This window comes from Peromyscus californicus, unplaced genomic scaffold (assembly GCF_007827085.1).
Source record: "Peromyscus californicus insignis strain IS unplaced genomic scaffold, ASM782708v3 Scaffold_4__1_contigs__length_199733344, whole genome shotgun sequence".
Taxonomy (NCBI): domain Eukaryota; kingdom Metazoa; phylum Chordata; class Mammalia; order Rodentia; family Cricetidae; genus Peromyscus; species Peromyscus californicus.
This window is the reverse complement of record NW_026294562.1, coordinates 174,661,740-174,688,266: the sequence shown is the minus strand read 5'-3', so window position 1 is coordinate 174,688,266 and position 26,527 is coordinate 174,661,740. Positions and strand designations below refer to the sequence as shown.

General features: G+C 50.0%; 1 protein-coding gene across 1 annotated transcript in view; it reads right to left on the bottom strand.

The window, feature by feature from the left end:
- Positions 1 to 23,304, bottom strand: part of LOC128125085 (IgGFc-binding protein-like) — a 39,765-nt gene extending 16,461 nt beyond the window's left edge. The window contains exons 1-8 of the mRNA XM_052762071.1: positions 23,250 to 23,304; positions 19,337 to 19,686; positions 12,984 to 13,554; positions 10,571 to 11,175; positions 8,407 to 8,968; positions 6,185 to 6,780; positions 2,853 to 3,438; positions 2,546 to 2,745 (exon numbers count right to left, since the gene is read on the bottom strand). Of these exons, the coding sequence (XP_052618031.1) occupies positions 2,546 to 2,745; positions 2,853 to 3,438; positions 6,185 to 6,780; positions 8,407 to 8,968; positions 10,571 to 11,175; positions 12,984 to 13,554; positions 19,337 to 19,686; positions 23,250 to 23,304 (3,525 nt within the window). The remainder of the gene's footprint in view (positions 1 to 2,545; positions 2,746 to 2,852; positions 3,439 to 6,184; positions 6,781 to 8,406; positions 8,969 to 10,570; positions 11,176 to 12,983; positions 13,555 to 19,336; positions 19,687 to 23,249) is intronic.
- Positions 23,305 to 26,527: the final 3,223 nt, after the last annotated feature.

Sequence of the window (26,527 nt, the reverse complement as noted above, 5' to 3'; positions counted from 1 at the left end):
GGCCAGTCTGGACTACATAGTGAGTCACTTAGGGGCACACATCAAGGCCATCAAAAACAAACAAACAAACAAACCACAAAACAAAACAAAGCAACCAGAGCAAAAGCTGTGGTGTGGCTTGCTCTTTCCAAATTCTAGACAACATGGCTCGATGTTTTGATGTCTCATTTTTTTCATTTGCAGACTGTAGGTAATTAATTACAGGGCAGAGCTAAGACAACCCAATGGAGTTAACATAATGTGTAAAGTACAGGTGGAAGCCAAGAGGCACCTTTTCAATAATCCAGGCCTCTCCGTAAAGGGGTGAAAGTGAAGCGAGACTGGGGTAAAAGACGGTTGTTGTTAAAGCTGAGTGATGCAGGTATACAGTGATGTATTTCACCATAGGTGTGATGTATGAGCCCGGTGATCTGTTTCTCTATTCTCTTGACATCGCACATTCGATTTCATAATGAAACATCTCTATCTGTATAATTCATGTGTGCGCATCAGACAGGTCCGGGCAGTGCCCCCACTCATTTGCTTCCATTACTATTGTTCATGGGATGAGAAGCACAGGGAAGGTACTGCCCTCAGAGTCTTCTCAGTTCTATAAACAAGGCAGAGTTTCAGCACACACACACACACACACACACACACACACACACACACACACACACACACACACACACACACACACTGGTTAAGGCAGAGCTCCGTGGGAGTAGGGGGAGTAGGAGGAGGAAGCAGAGAGACTGAGCAGCTGCTATAACACAAAATTTCCTTTTTGTGGTCACAGAACAGAGGAGAGGACACATCTCCCCTTGGGCACTGGCCAGCTGTTATAAACTGGGGCTGGAGAGATGGCACAGTGGTTAAGAACACTGGTTGCTCCTCTAGAGGATCTGGGTTTGATTCCCAGCACCCACATGGTGGCTCAAAATTGTCTGGAACTCCTGTCCCAAAGGATCCGATGCCCTCCTCTACCGTCTTTGTTGACACCCACCAGGAACATACATGGTGCACACATATACAAGCAAACAGAACACCCACACGTAAAATAAACATGAATCTTAAAAACTATCATAGTCATTTTGTTCGGATAAATTATTTGCTTTCTTGTTGTCAGTGCTCTTTCTAGTGTTCATTGTTTTGCAGCTGAGCAAAGACATTGGAGGATCAGGTAATCTGGTGGCCCGATTGGCAGCTGGAGGACTCTCTCTTGCTGCAGTGGCCTCCTTGAGCAAAAGGACTATCACTCAGACGAGCCAGCCAGACTGAGCTCATGCCAGCCTCTGTGGTTTTGAGCACTCCATGGATTTGTGGAGAAGGTCATAGCTGGTTGTCCTGGCCCCTGAAGGTGCAGTTTAGCCAAGACTTTTTCCTAGCACAGATCTCTGTGAGCTCTCAATGATCCTATACTCATTTCTAGGCTGGAGGTGAAGTGCTCCCCCGGTGGCCTGGTAGTGACTGTCATTGACTGATGCTCAGGAGGCAATTGTGATTGGTGCAAACACCCCTGGGCAGGCAATGTAAGCATGCCTTTCAGCTCACCTAGTGAGTCAGCCGGGAGACAGTCCAGTCCCCTGTGGTAGATAAAAGGCCTCTTTTGAGTGGTTTGTTTTTTTTTCTCTTGCTTTTCAGTATTGAGGGCTGAGCCGGCGCACAAAGAAAGCAACAGGACAGACGGCAGAGGGCAGTGGCCAAGGAGACAGTGGAGTGGCCATGGCAGCCGAGTGGTCAGCAAGCCCAGGTATAAAAGCCACAAAGCTGGACAGCCAAGGAAAAGGCCAGCTGAGCTAGCAGCGGGCTGAGCCATGGAAGCGGCAGAGCAGCCAGCTGCGTAACAGCTGGAGCACGGGGGAAGACAGCTGCGCTGAGGATGGTGGGGGCGGCAGAATTAGGAAGGATGAAGGCATGGTGGAGAGAGGGCAGGCTATAAAGAGCCAGAAGAGAAACCGCAGACTCTGGTTGCCGGAAGAGTTCCGGAGAGCATTGCGTGCCCCAGGACTAGGATGGAACGCTGGCAGCTGCCCAGGGTTAAGGAACCTTCCACCTCTTAGGCCTCCACTGTGACACTTCCAGAGCTAAGGGTCTTGTTACCCAAATCTAAAGCAGAGCTATGACACTAGAGGCCATCACCTGCTCTTGCCCTGCCGCTATCCAACACCTGTGGATGCCAAGTGCCCAGGACCGTCACTTGAAAAGCTTTTCCTTCCTTACATGATTTTTATCTCAGCAGAGCAGGACTCCACCCAGCTGACTGACAAGAGGTGAGTCATCTTGGCCCAGACACGGTACAAAAGGGTTAAATCTTGACTTTGGGAGCCAGGGGAGAGTTTAAAACATCACTACCCATGGTGACATTTGGAAAGGTATTTTCCACTGTCATGAGGAGGGTAGACCAGGAGGAGGAAAACTCAGGACTGGATAAGGACCAGGTGACCCAGTCAGGGTGATGTGGGCAGAGAGCTAGTCAGGAAGCTGAATGGTGTGAAGGCTGATGAGCAGTGTGGGTTGGTTCAGGCGGAAGTTCTAGGTTCTGTCAGGACGGCTGGGTTCCTACCTCATAGTAGATCCCATTGTGGTGGCAGCCACACCTCTCCATGGGCACACAGGTTGTGAGGCTCTGCAGGAAGTCAGAATCACATTCGCAGCCCTCACTACATGTTTCCAGGCACTGTATAGGTGTGGTGATGGTTGAGCAGCCCAGGGAGCAGGTGTCTGCGAGGATCGAGTAGTGGCTGTGAGGGGGGCACTCCATTGCTGTGAGAAAGGGGTGCTGGTTAGGACGCCAGGGTAGAGGTTAGGGTCCTACCCCTTCCGCTCCCCAAGCTTCCCCTTTCCCTAGCCCTCAGTGTCCCATCACTCACGACAGAAAGTTTTGTTCCTCCATGGCTCGACATGCCCCCCAGCTGCCTGGCAGACACTCGCGTAGTTGTGGATGTTGTTGCAGAGAATGCTCAGGTTGCCGCCATTCAGGCAGAGATCAAAGACACAGTCTTTGAAGGGACCCTGGGGATCCAACAGCTTGTGGCAGGCAGCCAGTGGCCCTGTGGGGCTGGTGAGCAGCCCGCAGAACTGCACCCCGTGATACTTCTTCTCCAGAGTCGGGCTGCACTTTGGTTGGCAGTCCTGTCCCGGTTTGCAGGCAGGCTGGGGCATGCAGGAAGAACCTGGCACAGCCTTTTCCCAGGAGTTCCCCAACTCACTGGGACTGAGTGCTTGTGAGCCATCGGACTTCTGCAAGTCATTCTTGGGGTCATCATTGTAGTCCCCACACAGGCCACACATGTGTTTATAGTAGTTACGGGGGATGGTGACATGTACATTGTTGTTGAGATCATAGGACACTTGCAGGCCAAATCTGGTTTTGATTACCACATCTACGCCATGCTGGAGGGCCTGAACACTGCCCCCATCCAGCACCACAGGCATCTTCATGTTCACGCCGTTCACCTGGAAGGCGGGGAATGCCAAGCTTCAGAGGGCATGCTTTGAGACAGTCTGTCACTAAATATCCCTGGATCTAGTCTGTCCCTAGATGTTCCTGTCTGACACTGAAATCTGGAGTGACCCCATCTTTCTGACCCTCAGTTTCCATATTTGTAAAATATGTATAACAGTGTCTTATTCTAGCCAGGACCTTGAAATGTGACCGCATTTGGGAAAAGGCCTTTGTTGATGTAATTAAAAGTTACAATCTTGACATGAGAACACTATGGATCAGAGTGAACCCTAAATCCAATGACAAGTGTCCTGTGAGGCAGTGGAGTAGGACAGAGACCACAGAGAGGGGGGGATGGGAAGACTCAGTAGTCAGGATGGAGTGTTGACATTGTAAGCCTAGGGACATCCTGGAGCCACCAAAAGCTCAAGAGGCAAGAAGACTCCTCCCCTGCAGCCTCTGGAGGGGGCGTGGCCTTGTTGCCATCTTGACTTTAGATTCCACACCCAGAACTGTGAGACTATAAACATATGTTACATTAGAAAAGTTTGTAAGTTACATTTTATTTCAGTATTTATTCGTGGGAGGGAGCGCACACATGTACATCAGAGGACACATTGTGGGAACTGGCTCTCTCCCCTCACCACGTGTGTCTCAGAGATTCAAGTTAGGTCGTCAAGCTTGCTGGCGGGCGCCTTTACCCGCCGAGTCATCTCGCCAGCATGTTATTTTAAGTCAGCAAGCCTGTGGCATTTGGTCACAGCAGCCACCAGGAAACTATTGTAGGTCTCAGAGGGGTAATGATCTCACCAGCCTGGGTGACATGGTGACTGATAATGCAGGGACTGAGCCTGGAGACACATGCTGGGCTGAAGCAGTCTACCCTTTACCCCTCTGTGCCCTGGGCAGAGATTCGCCTGTGTTTCTGCTTCCTGTCTGTCTAGGGGGACCCGGTGTCTTGTCTCCAGAGTGTCATCTAGGGCACCTGCTACATATAACATGTGCAAAGGCTTGTGCCGTGGACCCCCGTCCCCCGTGGCTGGGGTCCTATTTGCAAGTCTTCATCTGGACAGTGAAGCAAAGTCAGGCTCCATTCCTCATTTGAAGATCACCCGAGGGCTTTGGCTCCAACCAGGCCTGCGAGGCGCACCCCTGGATACCACATCTGTGCCCTTCCTCATTACACACCCCCGCACACTAGGTTTACAGAGCTGTGAGGCGACAGGGAGTGGGCGGGGGAAAGACACACTCGAGGCATGTCCGAGTGTCCTAAAGACATCAACAACCATTCTATTCCATCAGGCTGGCCATGCAGAAGGGCAAGTCACTTAACCTCTGGGCTCAGTTTCTCCCTCTGCAGTGAGGGACAGTCGCAGGGAAGCTGGGGTTTGGTGAGACGCCAATAGCGAACAGAGACTGTCCCCATGTGCCTGGAGCTGCTTATTTGTCAGGTGCTAATCTCAGAGCTCAGGGCTTGTGAGGGAAGACACTGCATCCTGTACCCCATGACAGCTCTCGTACCTACTGCTACCAGAACAATGGTTGTGTGCTGCATGTGTGTGTGGGGGGGAGGGGGTGGATGGATATTCCCACTGTATCTCAAATGCCAGTCTCCATGTGAGACCCAGTCCTTCTTGTTCAGAAAAGCAACAGGGTGTGGTGCAGAATCCAGTGTGCTGTTTCTTAGCAACACATATCTTGTCTTTGCCAAAGGATTTTAACACAGTGATGGGACCTTGTCTTCCAAACAAATGAAGCCAATCGTGGTACCTTTTCCGGCTACAGTCTCAAGGTTAAATTGATGATGAGGGTGCCAGGTGCTTGGCAGCCAATGGGCCTAGGGGCAGCATGCGAAACAGGCTCCACTGTTGTTGCTATGGTTGTTAAGGGATAATGGGGGCCACAGGTTGTCCTCTGTTCCTGAACTTTTCCCACCTCTGAACTTTTCTATGCGGTGACTGTATCAAGTGTTCCTTGTGGGTAGTAAACAAGGAGGTGGCTAGGACAGTGTTGGGTAGAAATTTCCTGTGAATACATTTCGTCCTTGAGGGAGGCTCATTAGGACTCAGAAGTTTGAAAAGGAAGCTCTATAAGACTTAGGACATAATGAGGACTAATAACTCACAAGTCACAGGAAGTTCCTAAAACTTAGCAGATTCACAAGGTCCCTCTTCCCCAAGGTTATATAAGCAGCAGGGACTGCTTAGAGACTCTCCCACTTGCAGAACTAACTGAAGGTGTTGCAGAAAGCTCCGGGGTTTCAGCTTTCCTCAGTCATCACCTGTGCTGGAGTGGACTTTTGTTTTCCCAGCTTTCTTTGAGTTGTTCATGCTCTGTGAGTTTATATTCCTATAAGTAACCCAAGAAACTCATTGTTAAACTTGGGTGGTATTTTTACTTTGGCCTGTCGTGGGTTCCCGTCTAGGGGTGAGTAGACATTTGTTCATGCCTTCCTACAAATAGTGTCTTACAACAGGCAGGGACCAGGTATGGTGGGAGTACACGGGAAGATGAGGAGAAGGTCAGTTAAGGGTAGAGCAGAAGGAGAGACAAAGGCACATGGGAAAAGGCCCCAGGTCCCTGAGGCCTCCTTACTCTAGGCTTTCTATCAGTACCTCCTCTTGTTGAGGTCATACTTTCTCACATGCTCTCTTGGTCTCTTGACACCCCCTCCTGGACCGAGCACTGTCCACGCTCCACCTCACATGTCCTCCCCCAAGGCCCATGTCTCCTCTGGGGCCCTGCTTCTGCTCTCACCTTGACCTTCCATTGATTCCGCTGCAGCTTCAGGGTGTAGTTGGCTACCTGGATGGTGATCATCTTGATCGCACTGACTTGTTTGTTGTTGTCCGAGACTGCATTCTCCTGCAGTATTGTGAACTGTTGCAGGCCGGGCCGGGTCCAGCAGGTCTGAGCCAGCACATACACACAGGTGCCGAAAAATTCAAAGCGGCGGCCATCAAAAGTGGTGTAATGGGAAGCTCCCGATTCACGGCAGGTGGCTGAGTTCACAGCCATACATCTCAGGATGCCACTGGACACCTTACAGACTTCATATGGGCTGCAATATGAGGGCTGACAGGACACCAGGCCACCCTTGTGACAGTGGCAAAGAGAATTGCACTCGGGTCCAAGATAGAAGTCCTCTTCTGCCTGGTAGTAAACACCTTGGTACACGCAGCCACAGGAGGACAGGGGTATACAAGCCTCACCACTAAGGACAAAGCCTTCATCACAGACACAGGCCTCGTGGCAGTGTGAGCCACAGCCTCCAGGCACTGGCAGGTCTCCACAGGTCAGCGGACAGCCTCGATGACACAGTTCATAGTGGCTGTGAGGAGGGCAGTTCATTGCTGCAGAGAGAGGGCCGTCAAGATCAAAGATTTTTACTCTTGGGTAGACACAGTTGATTCCCCGATATACACAAGTACATACACACACACACACACACACACACACACAAACACACACACACAAAGTGGCCCTATTTCAAGAAACTATCATGCTCAGTAGGGTCAAGGGAACAACTTTCATCATAGTTTCTGAGTCTCAGAAATAAGATTCAGTTCTGATGCAACTGTGGTTTGTGGTCAATCTGAAATATATATATATCTCCCCCCAGACAGGGTTTCCTTGTGTAACATTCCTGGCTGTCCTGGAACTCACTTTGCAGACCAGGCTGGCCTTGAACTCACTGAGATCTGCCTACCTCTGCCTCCAAAGTGCTGGGATTAAAGGTGTGTGCCACCACTGCCCGGCTAATCTGTAATATCTTTTTTTTTCTTTTTTCCGCAGCTGAGGACCGAACCCAGGGCCTTGCACTTGCTAGGCAAATACTCTACCACTGAGCTAAATCCCCAACCCTTATCTGTAATATCTTTAATGACATAGCTAACATTGGATATAAATGCTAATATGTGTTACATAGTCTAAATAAGCTTATGCATGCCTATGTATAATCTGTGCAGTATGTGAGTGAGTATGGCATTAGCTCTTTCATTTTATAGTATTAATAAAATATTAGTTTAGTAATTTCAAATATTAAGTAATAGTAATTAAAAATAGTTATACATTGCAGTTAGTGAAAGCATCTAGTGTTACAATGAACAAACAAACGAATGAACAAACACGGGCCTGGGGAGATGGCTCAGCTGTTAGGAGCACTGGCTGCTCTTGAGCAGGACCTGGGTTCGGTTCACAGCACCCATATAGTGGTTCACAAGGATCTGTAAGTTAGGTCCCAGGGGATCTGCTGTTCTCTTCTGACCTCCTTGGGCACTGCATGCCCATCAGTGAATAGATGTATATTCGGGCCAAACACTCACACACATAAAATAAAAATAAATAAACCTTAAAAACAACCTGCCAACCAAATCAAACCATTTCTTACTTCCCTCCCTAAACTCTGACACAAAGCAAAAGGAAGCACCCGGCCAAGCATGCCGGGCCGAGCTCCCTGGCACAGCTCGCCAAACTTGCATCAGGCTCTGTGTTCACACCCCAGCACCACATAAAATGGAAACTGAAAAAGATGTCCAAACCCCAAACCATGGGAACCAAGCCAAAGGAACTCCCCATACTGTGGGCTCTAGCCACGTTGGTCATTTAAATAAAAGTAAAAATAAAACGAAGGAAGAGGGAAGATTCTGTCTCTGGACCATAGCGGCCTCATTTCAGAACAGCTTCCCAGCTTCCTAATTGTGTCTGACAGCTGTCATTGGCAATCAATCAAACTTGGGGTCTCCAGGTGTACTCGGTCATAAGTGCTGCTGTCTATGACTTCTTAGTGTCCTGTTGCTGTTCCCGAGTTCCATGACATAAGCAGGCCCCCTTTCTCACCAGGTATCATAAAGATTAAACAATGCTACTTGTATGTTAATTATGCTAATGTCACTTGTATGTTAATTATGCTAATGCTACTCGTATGCTAATGAACAAACACCAGATCCAACCCCCTGGTTGCCACTCTTGGTACTCACGGCAAAGCTTCTCACTCCTCCAGGGATACACGGTGATCCCTTCAGCCTGGCATATGGCGGTGTATGTGGCCAGCGCATCACACAGTGGCTTCGTTTGGCCTGGCATGCGGCAGCTATCATAGGCACACTCTATGAGGGCACTGTTGAACATGGGCACTTTCCAGCAGTTCCTGAACTGACCCTTCTTGTCCCTGAGGATCTTGCACTTCTCTTTGTTCTTCACCACTGACTTGCTGTTCATGTGAGGACAGAGAAATTGTTTATCCGTTCTGCAGCCAGGCTTTTCTACGACCATCCACTTCTTCCCGAAGTCTTGAGGGTCGAGGGCTTCCCCTTTATCCTGCTGACCCAGGTCATCATGAGGCTCCCCGTTGAAGTTCCCACAGAGCCCACACACAGCTTTAGCGTAGTTGCTGGGCATCTTGGTGGTCACATGGGTGTCCCAGTTGAAGCTGAGGGTCAGGCCAAAATTCGTGCGCAGGACGGCGTACATGCCCCTGCGGAACGCGACGATTTTTCCACCTGCGGCTTGGAAGGGCAGGTACCGAATGACGCCATCCAACTGAGTGGAGATGCAGGAGGACCAACAGGTCAGGGTACCAGCTTCACCCATCTCCCAGTACTGATAGCACTCTAGACCTCTCCATTTAGTCTGGTCTTAAGACCTTTGCGTTTAGTTGTTTTAATACACATTGTTAATTAGTATTCAAGCCTTAGCTAAAATGTCATTTCAGAGAGGTGGGGGAGCATTAATACCTATTAATAATTGCTTATTAATAAAGCCTTATTAAACAGGCTCTCTTTATCTAGAGCCTTTCCACACCAACCACTGGGGATATAGAGCCCGGCACATGGAAAGTTATGTTTCCCACTTTTAATTTGTCCACCCTCCCTCTCCCCAGGGTGACAGGCCATTACCCAAACTTCCCTCCTTTAATTATGAGCTATTGTGGGAATATCCACACACATATATTTTTTTTAATTTTCTTTTAGACAAGGTCTTTCTGTACTCACTATATAGACAGGCTGGTCTCGAACTCAGAGATCTGTGCCTCTGCCTCTGAAGTGCTGGGATTAAAACCTCAATATGTATATTGAGACAGGGTTTCACTTTTTCGACCTAATTAGCCTGGAACTCACTATGTAGACCAGGCTAGATTGGAACTCACAGATCTCTCTGTCTCTGCCTCCTGAGTGCTGGGACTGGTGTGGTTTTTACCACCTGGCTTTTACCGTTTTTTTTTTTGTTTGTTTTTGTTTTTTGTTTTGTATTGTTTTGTTTTTGTGGGCAAGGAGTGTCTGTAGACTTGACTTTACCTGTAGCAAGTCTCAAGAATGGCAGAGAAGCCCTCTTTGATCACAGGACGAGACTTATGGTGGGTTTGCAAAACCTATTTGGGAAAACTTGAAGCAGGACAATTGACCTCTAGGTGTGGACTTGTCCTCTGTCCCTTGCCTAGCCAGCCGGTCCAGGGCTCTGGGTTTTAAGTCCTAGTGAGTGAGAATAGTTTGGCCCTCAGGGCAGCTGAGACAAGTTATGAATAGCACAGCAGATAGCCTGGAAAGAAGTGATGGAGTAGGGCCTGTCCTGGGGAGAAAGAGGGTGTAGAGAAGAGGCCACAGCCAGACAGAAGAGCTTTCTTTTGTTTGTTGGAGTTTCTGAGACAAGATCTCACTCTTTGTAGCCTTGGTGCTGTGTCTGAGTGGACAGACATTCATTCATTCTGAGGGGCTGAATGAGGACCTCCATTTTCCCGCTAACATAAATGCTTGCTTTGCTCCTGATATTTCACATCCCTCGACACCTTGCTCTGTGGACCATTCTTTGGACAAATTGCACAAATCTATAATTCCAAAGTTTCTTGGGAACAAAACTAGGGACCACCAACATCTACTGAGCATCAAGACCTCTCTTGAAGACCCTGCAGATATGGATTCATCAAATCTCCACAACCACCCAGGGAATGGTGGCTCCTGGTGGCAAAGGGAGAGAAGCTGGACGACAGTCACGGAACTGTTATCCCAAGGAGGAGTAGCAGGGCCTACGTCTCAGGTCTGGACCTTAGCCATCCGTTGAAGGAATCCCACTCCACCCCCTGCCCCCAAGACACTAATCGGTCAGTGGGTTTATGCCCTCCCGAGTTCCAGGACCCACAGCACTCACCAGCACTTTGCCTGGGTAGTCCCGGGGCACCTCCAACTTCACTCCATAGACCTCCAGCTGCACAGAATGCACAAAGCTCACACTCTGGCTTCCCCGACGTTCGTTTTCCATGATCACCTTGAAGTCCGGGAGGGAGGGGTGCTGGCCACATGAGGTGCTAAGCATGTAGGTGCAGGTGCCCATGAAATTGTAGTTCCGCATGTCAAAGGTCATGTAGTGCGGGTCTCCAGATGCCCGGCAGGAGCCGAAGTATTCTGGGTAGCAACCCAAGAACCCATTCTGTATCCCACAGCGCTCCCCAGACAGACATCCTGATGTGTCCCTGCAGATGACCTTCTGGGTGGCCGCATCACAGGTGCAGTGGCGCAGGCATAAGTCGTCAGCAAACACTTCCTGACCTGGGGCCAGCAGGCGGCCCTGGAAGGTGCAGCCACAGGATGACACAGGCACACAAAGGCCTCGATTGCTCACAAAGCCTGGAAGGCACACACAGCCCTCCACACAAGGGCGTCTAGAGCAGTTGGTCGGTACAGCTTCTGAGTTGCAGGAGGCTGGACAGGCAGGGCTGCAGGGATCATAGTAGCTGTTGGCTGGACAGGACAGGGCTGCGGAAGGACAGACGTTGGGTCAGGCAAGGGTGGGGGCTCCCCCCAGACAAAGCCGCTTCCTCAGATCTCCACACCCCTCAGTTAATGGCACTCATAACTTCTTGATGCTCAGGTCCCAATGGCCTCCTCTATCCCATCCCCGGACAACCAGTCAGTGCGCAAACCCTGTGACTTTCATAGTCAAAGCCACCCAGAATCTGTCTCCACAGCCCATGAACCACAACAGACTCCTGCCTGGTGTCCTGGTCCCCTGTCCCAAATCTGCTCCTCACAGCAGCCAGAGGAGCTGGGAATGCAGGATCAGACCACGTACCTCACCCCCAACCTCCATCTCAGGAGAAAGCAGAGTCCTGCCCAGGCCCAGGGGCTTCCCTCATCACCTCCCTGTCCCCATCCCTCTCACTTCCCTAATGAATAGCACCTCAGTGGACTGGCGCCTGGTCTCCAGAGTCCCATCTCAGGCCTTTGCACCAACCATTCCCTCTACCATTGTTATTTTGTCCTCAAACAGACGATGCAGGTAAAAGCAAAGGCTACAGGAGCCCAGACAGCCTGGATTCCAGCACCAGCTCTCTCCTTGCCCATGTGTTCATGAGCAAACGACTCTGATCTGTGTGTACCTCAGTCTTGCCAGGAGGAAATGGGGTGACACCCACTGATTTCACTGGTTATGTGGATCACTGTGATGGCTTAGCTGACTCCGTTGCCTGCCTGCACTCCAGGGTCCAGGGTCATTGATTTCCAAAGTCTTCCCCGAGCCTCCGGACACTATCACAACACCTTGCTTTCTTTGCTCTTTGAAGGTATTTCATAGTTGATCTGCTAACTGCCTGTCTGTCCCTCCCCACCCGGGATATAAGTTCTGCTGGAGTGGGGACACAACCTGACTCGGTCACACTGAATCTTCATCACTGACCACAGGGCCTAAAAGACAGACAGGTGGGGCAATGAGCTTACTGCTCTCCCCTTTATTTTGAGTTTGGAGATGCTCAGAGAGGGAGGCTTCCTGGACAACGGTGTATCGTAGTGATGCAGGCAAATTCAAACAGTCTCCCCCTGGACTTATGTCCCTTCTGAAGTCCCAGGCTTAAGCACTGGGCCGGCTTCTTCCCTCACCAGCCTGTATGCTTCTTCAGCATCTCTCTGACCTGTCTGCGGGCCACAGACACGTCCATGGGGGCTCTTACAGTGTCTGTCCTCCACATCACCAGCATGGAAGAGGCTGTTATGAAGACATAGCATGTTTGTTGACTGAATGTGTGACTGCTACAGTGGGTGGACACCTGGCTAGTCGTCTGTGGCTTAGTCTGGAGGGCAGGGGAGTCATGTGAGTGTTACAAGCAAAGAATGATCACTGACTTTTATCTTGCAACTTGGCAGACTCTTTCCTGCCAAACCTCTGTTCCCTTGAGTCAGGAGCCTAGATCCGTCCCCCATTTTCTGGCTATTCCAATCCTCCCATGGATTTCAAATTGAACATTCTTTTTCTAGGAAAACCCTCCCCATAACTGTATCAGAAACCCCCGCTAGCATCATTTATCTCTGTAGAACTCCCCTAGTCTTATCCTGCATCCCTCTCCATCTTTGCTGAAGCTTTGCTTCAGCGCCCTCTCATGCCAACCACTGCGGTCTATCCTTGTTGTATCCCTACGTGTGGCCCAGCCTTGCGCTCACTGTGGCAGAGCTGGGGTCTCTCGGCCATCACACTGTCACTGGGCTTCTTCACAGTCAGTGCTCAGGTACCAAGCAGATTCGGCAGTTCCCCGGCCCCTCACCAAGACCTCCCTACCCTGGCTGTAACTCACGGCAGTTGGTTCGTGACCTCCATTCCCGGACAGAGATGCCCAGGTCCACACAGGCTCTAGCGTAGGCACTGAGGCCATGGCACAGGGTGAGGCGTTCCCCTCCAGTCACACACATGTCATACACACACTCTTCCAGGAAAGGCTTGGGGTCCAGGAAGTCATGACAGTCAGCAAACGGGCCTGTGGACAGAGTTAGCATGCCACAGAGATGGTCTCCCTTAAAGAACTGGGTCTGGCTTGTGGCACAGGAAGGACAATTGCCGAAACAGCCGTCATCACATAAGAGGTCCCCATTATCCAGCTTCCAGCTTTTGGTGAAGTTTAGGACATCAGAAGCCTGCTTCCCATCAGGCATGCGGAAGTCGTCGGCAGGGTCTCCATTATAGTTGCCACACAGCCCAGACACCTGGTCTTGGAAGCGCTTGGGCAGGCTTACTGTCAGCTGGCAATCCCAGTCATAGGTGACCACCAGCCCAAAGTCCAGCTCTACCACACCCTGTGTCCCACTCTGGTACACACGCAGGCGACCTTCTTTCAGGGAGGCAGGCAGGTTTGAGTACTGGTAGTCGATCTGCGGAGAGGCGGCAGCAGTCAGACCCCTGCATTATCTCCCCTTCAGCCCTCATCTCCTCCACTCAAGTCCCCAGCTCTAGTCACACAGGACACCCTCCTTCCTTGCCCTTCCTTTGTCCTTCCCAGCGGAGCCCAGGGATGCTTGCCCTTGCACCTCTAGTGGCCTGAGGTATTCTTCCCCCAAGATGTGCATGAAGACCCCCCTCCCCAGCTAATGTCTACCGAGGTGTCACCGACTCAGTGAGGCCACCCCTGATCACCCTTCCTGTTGCCTCTCCTCCTCTGCTTCCCAGTTCCCACAGCATCTCGCCTTCTCCCACAGCGTGCTAGTGTCCCACACCCTCCATCTGTCGGAGCCACTAAAGGCCACCTCATGGCTTTCTCTCCAGCGCCTCCAGCAGTGCCCAGCTATGGTGGTATTTTATTTGTACTGAAATGTGATTTTAATTGTATGTTAAAAAATAAAGTTGCCCGGGGGTCAGAGCTATTAGAGCCATAGCAAGAGCATGGCGGTGGTGGCGCACACCTTTAATCCCAGCACTTGGTAGACAGAGCCAGGTAGATCTCTGTATGTAAAAGGATACAGCCAGCATTGGAGACACATGCCTTTAATCTCAATACCAACCATAGAAGACCTGGAAGTCTCTACAGACAGGCAGTGAGGAGGCAGTCATGTGTTTGGGATTACAACCAATGAGAAGGCAGAACAGAAAGACTATTTAAAGACATACACACAGGAAGTAGGTCCCTTTTGGAGAGCTCTCTTGGCTGAAGCAGGAAGGGTAAGGCTCTTAGTTCTGACCTCTTGGCTTTCTTCTCTGAATCGGCTCTGTGTTTCTTAATTAATAAGACGGTTGGTTACATCTACACCCAGCAGAAGAGCAGGCTTGCTACAAGCATGAAGCCAGTGTGAGGAAGGAAGCTGGCAGGTCTGGTGGCAGCAAGGGGCAGCTGCAGGGAACCAGTGAAACCAGCAGGATTCGTGGTCCTGAGCAGGGAGTGAGAGACGGGAGGCTGTGGGCAGAACTAGTCAAGACCAGCAAATCTGCCGGAGGGCGGCCCTGCCGAAGTGTAGCAGTGTGCTAGTTTCCTTCCGTGACACAGTGCACTGGCCAGAAGCAACTTCAGGGGAGGAAAGCGTTTATTTGTCTTATGTGTTCAGATCACAATTCATCAGTGAGGGCAGTCGGAGCAAGAATTCAGGACGGGAGCTCAAAGCAGCAATCATAAAGAATGCTGCTTGCTGGTTGGGTCCCTGGCCCACTCCCTAGCTCTCTTATACAGACCAGACCCACATGCCTAGGGATGTTGCTGCCCACTGTAGGCAGGGCCCTCCCACACTCAGTGGCCAAGACAATCCTTCACAGACATGGCCATCAGCCAAACTGCTGTAGCCAGTTCCTCAGCTGAGGCATCTCTCAGGTGACTTTGAGCTGTGTCTAGTTGACAGTTAGGGCTAGCTAGAACAATCAACGTGGGCAATGCTGGGCACAATGGACTGAGGAGCCCTCAAATGGTAGCACCAGCTTGCTGTCACCCCAGGTCATTCTCCCTTTCCCGACTCCTACGTTTGGATCCCCCAGATACTAGGAGTAACTTTTGAGGATTCTAGCCTCTAAGGAATGAGATTAACACTCATTGCTGACCTTAAAGTCCTTCCTCGGGTGTGAGTGCCTAGCTCTGCCAGGGCTTTGGGGTCTTGATTTATTTGTGTTTGAGAGCTGACCAGTTCCACTGCTTATGTGTGGAGGAGCCCAGGTTCTTATCTGAAATCCTGACTGCTCAAGAAGTTCCTTTGGACTGAAGTATCTGGTTTCCCACTCTCATTTCTTTATTATCTATATTAACTCTGGATGCCTCTTCCTCTCTGTGTTAAGTGGCACAAGACTCTTTTTGAGCAGTCCTGTCTGACATTTTGTTTGCTGATTTTTTTTTGAGACAGGGTTTCACTGTGTATCCCTAGCTGTCCTCGAACTCACAGAGATCTGTGCCTCTCCCTCCCGAGTGCTGGGATTAAAGGTGTGCGCCACCACCGCCTGGCTTTGTTTGCTGTTTTAATGTACAGAACTGGTTGGGGTGCCCCTTTAGCCCCAGCTGGGAGGGAATCAAGTTCATGACCTGAATCTGCATAAAATGGGTTCAAGTCTCTTAACTAGTTGCAACAAAGATTTAAAATTCCCTGTTATTAAAATTAAAAATTAAAAAAATTAAATCCCCTGTTAGGGGCACTGTACTGCAATATAATATGGCCCAAGTGTGCATTACATGCCAAAGAGTCATGACTCTTGAATGGGCCATTGAATTTTTATACTACTTTGCAGTTAGAATTATTTTGTTAAAGCAACTATATATGTATATTGTGTGTGTATGGTGTGTATGTGTATGTGTGTGTGCGTGTGCATGCAAGTGGATGCATGAGAGAGAGAGAGAGAGAGAGAGAGAGAGAGAGAGAGAGAGAGAGAGAGAGAGTATGCAGGTGTCCACAGGAGCTAGAGGCATTGGATCCCCTGGAACTGAGCTCCTGACAGTTATGAGTCACCTTCTGTGGATGATAGGAACTTTATGTAAGTGATGGAAACTGAATTTGGATCCTCTGAAAGAGCAGGGCATGCTTTAACCACTGTTCTATAATCAAGATTCTTCTAATGGTGGGAACAAATCTAGGGCATAAAGATCCCAGATATCAACCATAACCCCCTGCTGGTTCACAATGAAGACCCGAAGGGAAGGGAATCAATGTTACTATAACTTTAGGCCCCAAGTTCCCAGAAAGTCTCAGAAAATGTTCCACTACTCTCTGCTGGACCTGAGCCAGCTCCTCTTCCCTTCGGAGACACTACTGGAGCATCAGGAGAGATGTAGCGGTGACTCTGCAATGGTCTCTTCCTGCAGAGACCATCAGGGCACCCAGTTTTCTTAGGGTGTCTGCTGCAGTGTGGCAGAGGGTGGCCCCCACTGAGATGTACCTGGCAGGATGCTCAAATACCCAAGGCTAACCCTAGGGTTGTTGGGTCCATATCCCCCTTCTACTTACAACCTCTTCAGTTGGTCAAAGGTGAAACTCCTTGCCAGCATTCCAGCTACACGCTACCCCTCTTGGGCTGCTGTATGAGCCCATGTCATAAACAAAGCTAGTGAGATGACTGAGTTCCAACACTCCACATTCAAGAGATGTGGTAGCAATAAACAAACAGGGAGGGACTCAGATTCCAACAACGACAGACGCTGCCTGGACCCCATCGCAAAGATGTCCTGTTAGACACTTGAGCCAAGAAACTTGAATGAGATACAAAGCCATTTCAGGACCGCTAAGGCTCTTCTCTGCCTTGTCATAAAGACTGTATCAAATGACGGGTGCTGTACTGAATTACAGCCAGAAGCCTCCAGAAATGTAAGGATGGTCAATATCCTTCATTAATCTGGCAAGGTGTGTCTGATATTTGGCTTAAATGACAAGCAATTAAGGGGCATAGGTATGGACCTTTCTTGATTGGTAGACACAGCCTTAGAAAGTCTACAATGACCAAGAAGATAAGAAGATCAAACACTTGCTCTTGGGACCCTTTCCTCCTACAGAGTTGCCTCGTCCAGCCTTAGTAGGAGAGGAGGTGCCTAGTCTTACTGCAACTTGACATGCCATGGCTGGCTGATATACATGGGAGGGCTGCCCTTTTCTGAAGAGAAAGGAGGAGGAATGGATGGGGGTGCAGGGAGGGGAGGTAGGGGGAGGGGCTGGTAGGAGAGAAGGGAGGGGAAACTGATCAGGCTGGGGGAAACTTAATTAGTTAATAAAAAATAAAAAAGAATAATTTTCACTATGGAAGATAATGATTACAAATGAGAATCTTAATAAAACCCCCAAAATATAGCTATTAAAACAAAACCAACCAACCAACCAAACAAACAAACAAACAAAATCAAACAAGCCACCACCTTCATCCAAAACTTGTAAAATGAGTTGAAAACTTGGAACTGGAGCTTGGTCCCCAAGGGGAGCGGCCCCTGCACCCTGTAAGAACTATCACAATAGACAGCTTCAGCTAACGGGAGTCCATAATGACCTTGCTAAGGACTGAGGAGGCTTGGGGGTTCCCACAATCCCTTCGGCTTTAACCGTTACTTCCCTGAAACCAGGGAACAGCTGATATGAGGTACACACTCATAAGCCCCGTGATTTACACGGGGATGTAATGACCCTTTAACAAAAAGAACTAGCCGGGCAGTGGTGGCGCACGCCTTTAATCCCAGCACTCGGGAGGCAGAGGCAGGCAGATCTCAGTGAGTTCGAGGCCAGCCTGGTCTACAGAGTGAGTTCCAGGACAGGCACCAAAGCTACACAGAGAAACCCTGTCTCGAAAAACCAAACCAAACCAAACCAAAACAAAAAAACAAAAAGAACTAATCCTATTGCATCCTGTTGTGAGGGCACCAGGAAGTCCTCGAGGCAACCTTTCTGACAGCCATGACAGTGTAGCCTGGCTGGCGCTACCTAACCCAGTTTCCTGTTTGTACCAGAATGTCGAGTTTCACAGTCCAGGGAGCGACTTACTCTGTAAACTCAATGCCTGAGATACCCTTTTCCCAGAGAGGCAGAAAATGCAGGTTAAGGGACATGGGGCTGGTGTGTGCTCAGAAAGAGGAGTCCCCCCAAAGCCACCAGATTGCTGACCCTGCAGAAAGGGATGATGGGATTCCAGATGGAGCCTGCTGGTGTTCTTCTAAAGATGGAACACTGACTCCCCACTTAAAGCCCTGTATTGTATGACAGGAGGATTCTGGAGGGTATCCGAACCACACCTCCAGAAAACAGTTGTTAAGTGCTAGTTGATCACCTAACTGGCCACCTTATAATACTCCCGTGTGACCGAGGAGTGTCACTTTGTTCAAGACATAAGCTGCTGATGAAATTGCCTAAGACATCCACCCTACAGCCGGGTCCTTACAGCCCTCTGAGTATCTTACCAGCATAAATGCTTTGCTGTGCTGGGTTTAAAAGAGGCTTTAAAAAAATTGTTTATTTAATTTTATGTATATGAGTGTTTTCTGAATGTAGTGAATAGCACACATACAGTGCCCACAGAGGTCAGAAGAGGGCATCAGATCCCCTGGAAATGGACTTCCAGGCATGGCTGCTGGGACCAGAACTCCAGTCATCTTCAAGTACAGCAAGTGCTCTTAACTGCTGAGCATCTCTCCAGCCCTGTTTTGCCTCTTAATTTTCATTCCCCTCCTCAGGCACTCTCTCTCTGCCTCTGTAGATCAACAGACATCTGTATGACAGTGGACCAAAACTACTCATATCAACAGCAGGTCTCCTCACAAGACAGGTCACCATGTTGAGGTCGCCCCCAGATGAGAACTACTGTCCGCAGTGGCCAGGACATACCTTTGGGTGGAAGCAATCATTTCACGGGAACCAGATTGCACCCCTCAAGAGCTGACAGCAATACCAGCTTCTTCAGAACCCGTCTAGAACCGGAGCTAAAATGATGATCATCCAAACCACGCCCTAAGCACCAGCGCCTGCTCTCTGCTGTGCACACCCTGAGCAGCCCCTCTGTTTCCTGCCCCTGTGCGCTCACAAAGTTCTTGTTATTCCTCTCGAGAGAGTCTCAAGGTTATTTGTTCTACCCGAAGTGACCACACCGAGTCAATCTTTCTGTGCTCACCCCCACCACAACTCTCTTTGGTTGGCATATTTGATGCTGGTAGAGCCAAGGCTTGGCTCCTTTGGAACTGGTAGCTGAAAGGCCATAAACTCAAAGCCTGGGGGAACTCACCTGGGCAATGCCTATTTCTCCATAGGCCAGGGACACAGTGTGGTTGTAGGCACGCACGGTGACAAAGCGCACGTAGGAGACTTTGTTGGTGCCCCGGTGCTCATTCTTGGCTTCTACCTTAAAGGCCAGCAGGGATTTCTTGGTGCTATGCAGCTCAGCCATTGTGTAGGAGCAGGTGCCCATCATGTCATAGCGACGGCCATCGAAGGTGGTATAATGGGGATCACCCAGGGCGCGGCAGACAGCTGTGGACTCTGCCACACATCTGACCTTCCCACTCACCATCTGGCAGCGCTGCCCGGATGTACACTGAATGCCTTGGCAGGAAGCCTCTGCTGGGGAGAGCCGAGCTGGGGAGAGAAGAGAGTTAGAAACAAAGTTAGAAATGTTCGTGAGGTCAGAAACCTGGGGTCTTCCTTCAGTGTGGACCATGGGCAGTTGGCTCACAACCACCCATTTTACAGGCATGGAAACTAAGGTTTGCGGTCTCATGGAGAGGGATTCTCTGGGTTTCCTGACACCCCAGGGTTTCTGATTTCACTGTTTAACACAGCTTGGCCCAGAGGGTGGCAGGGAGTGAAGAGGGACCAGGAGCAGCCATTGAAACATTCGGCTGTTCCTGGTTCCATTTCCCTCCTTCTTGTCTTCCCATCTGCTGGAATGAACAAGGATAGGAAATGGAGGACAGGACAGGGGATGTGGGTAAAGCGCTTGCTGTGTGAAGGCTGGGCACGGTGGCATGCACGGGTGTTAGCTCAGTGAGACCGAAGGGAGCAGTGACAGGCAGGTCCCAGGGCTGGCTTTCAGCCAGTTCTGCTGATGGAGAGCTCCAAGCTCAGAATCTCAAAAACAAATGGACAAGATGGGGAGGATCAGAAAAGGATACCTGGCAATGATCCCTGGCCTCTACACATGTGTGCTGGGGTGTACATATCTGCATACACACATGCATGCCTGGGTGTGCATACCTGCTTACATACAGATATACATATGCATGCCTGGGTGTGCATATCCGCTTATACACAGATACACACATGCATGCCCCGGTGTGTATACATAGAGATACACACACACACACACACACACACACACACACACACATTTTTTTCCCCCGGAGCTGAGGACCTAACCCAGGGCCTTGTGCTAGCTAGGCAAGTGCTCTACCACTGAGCTAAATCCCCAAACCCCTCCCCCTCCCCGAGACATTTTTTGAAGGAAAGCAGAGACTCAAACAAAATGGAAAAACCATGGTGTAGGAGGCCTTGGTCTGAGTCCTAGCCAAGGCACCCAGTGTGGGACACTGGGTAAATTATACGAAGTGCTCTGGCCTAAGTGAGCTAATTTGCCAAGGAGTAAGCTTTGCCATAGAGGTCAGAGAGAGGTGTGGTCAAGTTTTTTTTTTTTTTGGTTTTTCGAGACAGGGTTTCTCTGTGTAGCTTTGCGCCTTTCCTGGAACTCGCTTTGGAGACCAGGCTGGCCTCGAACTCACAGAGATCCGCCTGGCTCTGCCTCCCGAGTGCTGGGATTAAAGGCGTGCGCACCACCGCCCGGCATGGTCAAGTTTTAATAGCTAAAATGGAAACAAGATTTGGAACTGAACCTAAGGATTGAGTTTTAATTAATTAATTATCTACCCACGCCCCATTCTACTAGTCAAATCTAAAGCATCACTTGAAGTGGGGTGGCATTTTTGCCAGGATAAGGAAGCCCTGGTCTAGGTTCCCAGTTTGAAGAAGACAGTCTGGGAAGAAGCAGCCCTTCCTGGTCAGCCTCCAGCCCTCAGAACTCTCTCCTTCTGACCCCCCTGGCAACAGCTCACCCCGCCCCGCCCTGACCTTCCGCCACAAGGAAGTGCATTAATTTCTTCCACTCTCAGCACAGTCCTGTTGTGTGTGTGTGTGTGTGGGGGGGGGGGGTGTCAGGCATTATCCCCACTTCAGAGTTGCAGAAACTGAAGCCCAGAGAGGTGGAGTGACAGGCCAAAGGTCACACAGGCACAGCTGGGGTTTAACCCCAGGCCCTCTGGCTCTGGCCCTGCATTCTCACAACCCCTGAGCTACCTGCTGGCATCTTCTGAATGGGCTGAGCCTGAGGTCGCACACAAGGCCAGATCCTGTCCCTTAACCATGCCAAAGCACATGAAGCACCCGGGGAGGCTGGAGTGCAGAGACGCCCCCGTCCCGGGGTCCTCACTGTCAGTGCTTTTGAATCTCCAGACTTTGAGCATCAACAGTCCTCCATGAGGCATGCAGTACTGCAGTTAGCAACAGGCTTAACTGGGTCAGTTGCTGAGGTATCAAAATATTGACCAGCCCCTTCCCAGAGATCCCTCCACCCTGGCCTCCTGGGTCTCCCCAGGGGACCACAACCTCCCTCCAAAACAAAAAGGCTGATGCTGGAACAGTGGGGGGATTCTCACTACAGTGCTCTGTTTCATATGCCCTGCGTCACTCTGGCTGGTAAAGATTTTGAATCTTGTTCTTGACTAAAAGGGGAGAATTAAAAAAGGATGCCAGGGCTGCTAAGATGAGAGGTGGGCAGGTCAGCTGGTCCCGGGAGCCAAAAAAGAACAAGCAGGAAAGGTGGGGAAAAGGTGGTCAAGGGAGGTATGGGAGGTGAGCACAAAGCCCTCGGTGTCCAGGGCTCCAAGAGGGCCACAGCAGCGTCATGTCAGTCCAGGCTGGGCTTGGCACTTAAAGTCCACTCTGCGATGGTGTGGTCAGAGTGGACCATCACAGAATGTTGGGAATAGTACAGCTGGCCACCTTAGCCTTGACACTGATGCTGGCCGTGGCTGACTCCCTGCACTTCTCTGTGACCTTCTGCTAGGTATTGCCTGCCTGGCTGAGGATGGTGACAGAGGCGATGCTCTCTGACAGACTGGAGATGAAGAGGTGGAGAGAGGCCGTGCCGTACCCCGGCTGGTAATTCTGCAGGAAGGCCGTGAGGAATTCTTCCCCACCAGTGTTCCTGGAGTTCACTGTGGCCTCCTGGGTCAACCCTTAAGAAAACGCAGGTGTGGGTCCACTTATTCGTCCCCTTACAAACCCAGCCCGCTGGCCTGTACCTGAGAACCTCTTGAAATAACTCCCGCTCTGCTCCCACGTCCCTCCTCACTCGTGCAGCCCTCATCTACACGCCGTTCTGGCTTTCGCTGCCCAACACCTGAGCACTTTGCACAGCGCTCTTGAACTCAACTGCAGCAGGGCCAGATGAGGCCTAGAGATGAGCGAGGTAGTCCAGAAGGTGACTGTGGACCCTGGAGCACCATGCTCCACCTAGAACAAGTTACCACCCTTCTCTTTTGCTGACTGGGATTGTGGTTTGGTGGTGTCTTATTTTTCATGCTACATCTTCTACCTTCCAGGTGAAACTGGTTGCCTAGCTGAAGCTTTATACAAAATCTCCGACCCCCCCCTTTTTTTTTCTTTAGTGTTGTGGGAGCTTCCAGTCTGACTGGGCTCAGTTGCCATCATGATTTCTTTCTTTTTTTTTTTTTTTTTTTTTTTTGGTTTTTCGAGACAGGGTTTCTCTGTGTAGCTTTGCGCCTTTCCTGGAACTCACTTGGTAGTCCAGGCTGGCCTCGAACTCACAGAGATCCGCCTGGCTCTGCCTCCCGAGTGCTGGGATTAAAGGCGTGCGCCACCACCGCCCGGCTGATTTCTTTCTTAATAGGTCTCTGTGGTGAGAACCAGAGGATGAAGGGAAGTATAGATGAAGTCTCCTAAAAAGAGAAGCAGCTAGACTTGCCAACACTCTAAACCTGGGGGAGGGAATCCTAGTTTTTCACAGGCTCTCAGTCCCATGTCAGCTAGCCTGGGAGATACTGGGGATGATTTACGGAAGGGTTATAGATGAAAGACGCTGACCCAGGCAGGCAAGTTTCCCAGATATGAACAAGGACATGACTTACCCCATAGGAGGGATGCTGCAGCCCAGAGTGCCCACCAGCTCCATAGGGATCCCATGCCTGCAGCAGGGAGAGAGGGAGGCACATGCAAGGCTGTCCTGTGGTCCTGGTGGAGACTCATGGAGATGGCAGAAGGGGGCAGTCCTGGGACTGGGGCTACCTGGGTGCAAGGAAGGCTGAAGGAGGAAATGAAGTTGGGTAGATAGACCAGGTGTGTGTGTGTGTGTGTGTGTGCGCGCGCGCGCGCACGTGCGCACGCGCGTGCGCAAGTGAGCATGCAGCTTCTAGTCAGTACGTGGAGAATTCAGAATCCAGGGAAATAGGTAGGGGAATTGGGTATTCAGATGCCCCGAAGGAAGAGATAGACAGAAAGAAGGGCAAGAGGAGACTAGCCGTCATACTTCCATGGAGAAACCCATTCCTTCCCACCTGCAGGTCCCTGGAGCTGCAGGATCAGACTGTGGGCTGAGTTATATAGTGGAGTTTCTCATTCCCTCAGGCCACACTACTGGCCACACGCCAGGAAGATGATGCCAGCTTCCTGGAGGAGGCTGCTGATACCAGGCCGGGAGGAATAGTGAGTCCTGAAGTTTTGTGGAGGGTGGAGGAAGAGTCTGTAGCCTGTGCTCTGAGATGGGTAAGATCAGCCGGTGGCAGCACTCCAGGCAATGGAAAAATTGGGTCCAGGAAGAGTAGTGTCCTTAGGAGGACAGTTGGGGAGTAGTGTATCAGCAGATACTATTGAGCAAGGTAGTGGGGACTGAAGGGTGAGGTAGCATTGATCATGTTTGTTGTAGGGGGACAGCTGGGGAGTAGTGTATCAGCAGATACTATTGAGCAAGGTAGTGGGGACTGAAGGGTGAAGTAGCATTGATTATGTTTGTTGGCTTGCTGGCCAGAGTCCTATCTTTGGTCTTTACCTATAACAACATCTAAAGGTCCATATCCGGCTTCTGGCTCCTTGCAGTCCCCATGGGCTGATCCCTGGTCCCAAGCCACCCACATACAAATCCCAGTGAGGGCAGTTTCTAGGAATGTATAGTCTGAAGCCCTGATTTGGGTTTTTGTGTAGGGCATGATATTTCCACCCCAGAGAATTATTTGGTTTGGCATTTGAAATATTCCTGTCCTCCATCTCTCTCCATGAAGAAGGGACTGGCTGATTTGGGGATGAATCTATGTCTTCTCATCGCCTACCTTAGTATTTTCCTGAGATGTGATCTGGGGGTCTCAGGATTCAGAGGAAGTAGCAGAGGGCACATAGGCTTTCTGGGATGTAATCTGTGTCTCCCAAAAGGCTGGTACAACACATGATATTATTGGTTGAACATGAAATGTCTCCCACAGTTTATTGTATTTTAACACGTGGTTGCCAGCAACTAGTACTATTTGGTGAGGTTATGGAATCTGAGGTTTGGGACATGAGGCCTCACGAATCGAAGCAAGATACTAGGGACAGGCCTTGAAGGTTATCCATGCCTCTGTTTCTGTCCTACTCTGAGGCTTGCCTGCTTGATGTACCCAGGCACCCCTGCTCCCGCTTTGGATGGAGTCACTCCAGCCATGACGCCCTGTGCACCCCCAGAGGCTGTCCTCTCTCAGACTATGGGCCCAAATAATTTATTCCTCTTGTTACTTCTCTTAGGCTGTTTTTTTTTTTTATCACAACAATGACAAAAGTAGCAGATACAGAAAAATTGGTCCAGAGAAGAGGAGTCATTATATAACTAAATCTGACCCTGTGGTCTTTGTACCTTTGGATCGGGTTGGTTAAAAAGATAGGCATGGAAGGATTTGGAGACAGAAGCTAGAGAAGCCCCAGAAGGTAGTAGCAGAACATATAGGGCTAATGTGGTGGAAAATTTGAAGGCCCAAATGTCAACAGAAATATGGACAATACAGACAGTACTCACGAGGTTTGGAGCAGAAATAAGGACTTGGGAATCAGGGTAAAGGCCATTTACACTACATTCTGGCAAAGACTCTTGCTCTATGCTACTCATGAACTGAATCTAAAAGGAATGGAGTGATTTGTTTGCTAGAGGAATTATCTCTGGTTGCTCCTAATCAGGCCTGTGGTGGGAGTGGAGGGAGAAAGTGGGGCAGGGAAGCAGGAACCATGTGTAGCTTGGGGCTCGAGAGCATTTGAAGCCACAGACAAGGCGAGTGTGAATAAAGCCAATGTAACTGTTCAAAATACCGGTGCAATTAAACAGAAGCTTCACACGGTAGGAAAGGTGCCTCAAGGAAGACACTGCTCCCACCACGCTTGATTTCCAGGCTATGAGATGCATGGAAAGGATCTTCTTTAAAAAGAGAAAAGTACAGCCACAGGAGTGCCTTGATTGAAGATGTCCATGCAGGGAAATGTTTCTCTGGTTCAGAGGCACAGGAACTAAGAGGCCACTGTAGCCAAGGTCCAGATGAACTGGCAGCCAGAACTTGGTATCATGCACGTGGCGCTGGATTTGCAGGCATGCACGAAGAATGCAGTAGCGATGTGGTTGCAGAAGCTTGCACAAGGTTCCAGAGAAAAGCTCTTGTCAGGTTCTATGTGGCAGAGACAGAATCCTTGGAGGGCGGTCCTCGTAGGGCAATGCCTGAGGCAGTAGAAGTGAGGTCCAAGTTGCCATGGACACCCTAGGATGGTGGTGGTGCCATAAGCACTGCATGTATATTAAGAAAAGCTACAGGCACTGACTGGAGCCAGAGTGAAAGGTCATGTGTGCCAAGTCATAGGGATAAGTATGACCAAGCCCATAAGAACCCAGATGGTGCCAATGATGCAACCATGTGCTCTAAATTCTGGGCTGTAGCTACAGTGTTTATAAAATATTTGCCTTACTGGTTTGGGGTACGGCTTTGTTCCAATCCTTCCTTACTAACCACCTCCCCTACTGCATTCCTCTCTTGTAGAACAAGAATATTTACTCTGCGCCATTGGGTGTTGGTAGAATGCAAATGCTTTATTACTTAAGGGCTCATAGCTAACAGTACCTCGAGTCTTAGAAGAGACTGTTGACCTTGTGACTAATACTGAGACTGTTGAAACTGTGGGGGGGATTCTTGAAGTTGGATTACTCATTTTGTGTGGTCAGATGGCCAGGCATCCACTGGGACTAGAAGTGGACTATTATGGTATGGACCTGAAATGCCCCCAACTGATGCGTTCCAACACCTCTGCATAAGGAACTTTTCACTGCGGTCACAAAAGTATCTGAAATACACAACCTAAGGAGGGGGGCTGAAGGTTTGTTTTAGCTCACAGGAGTGGTGATTTT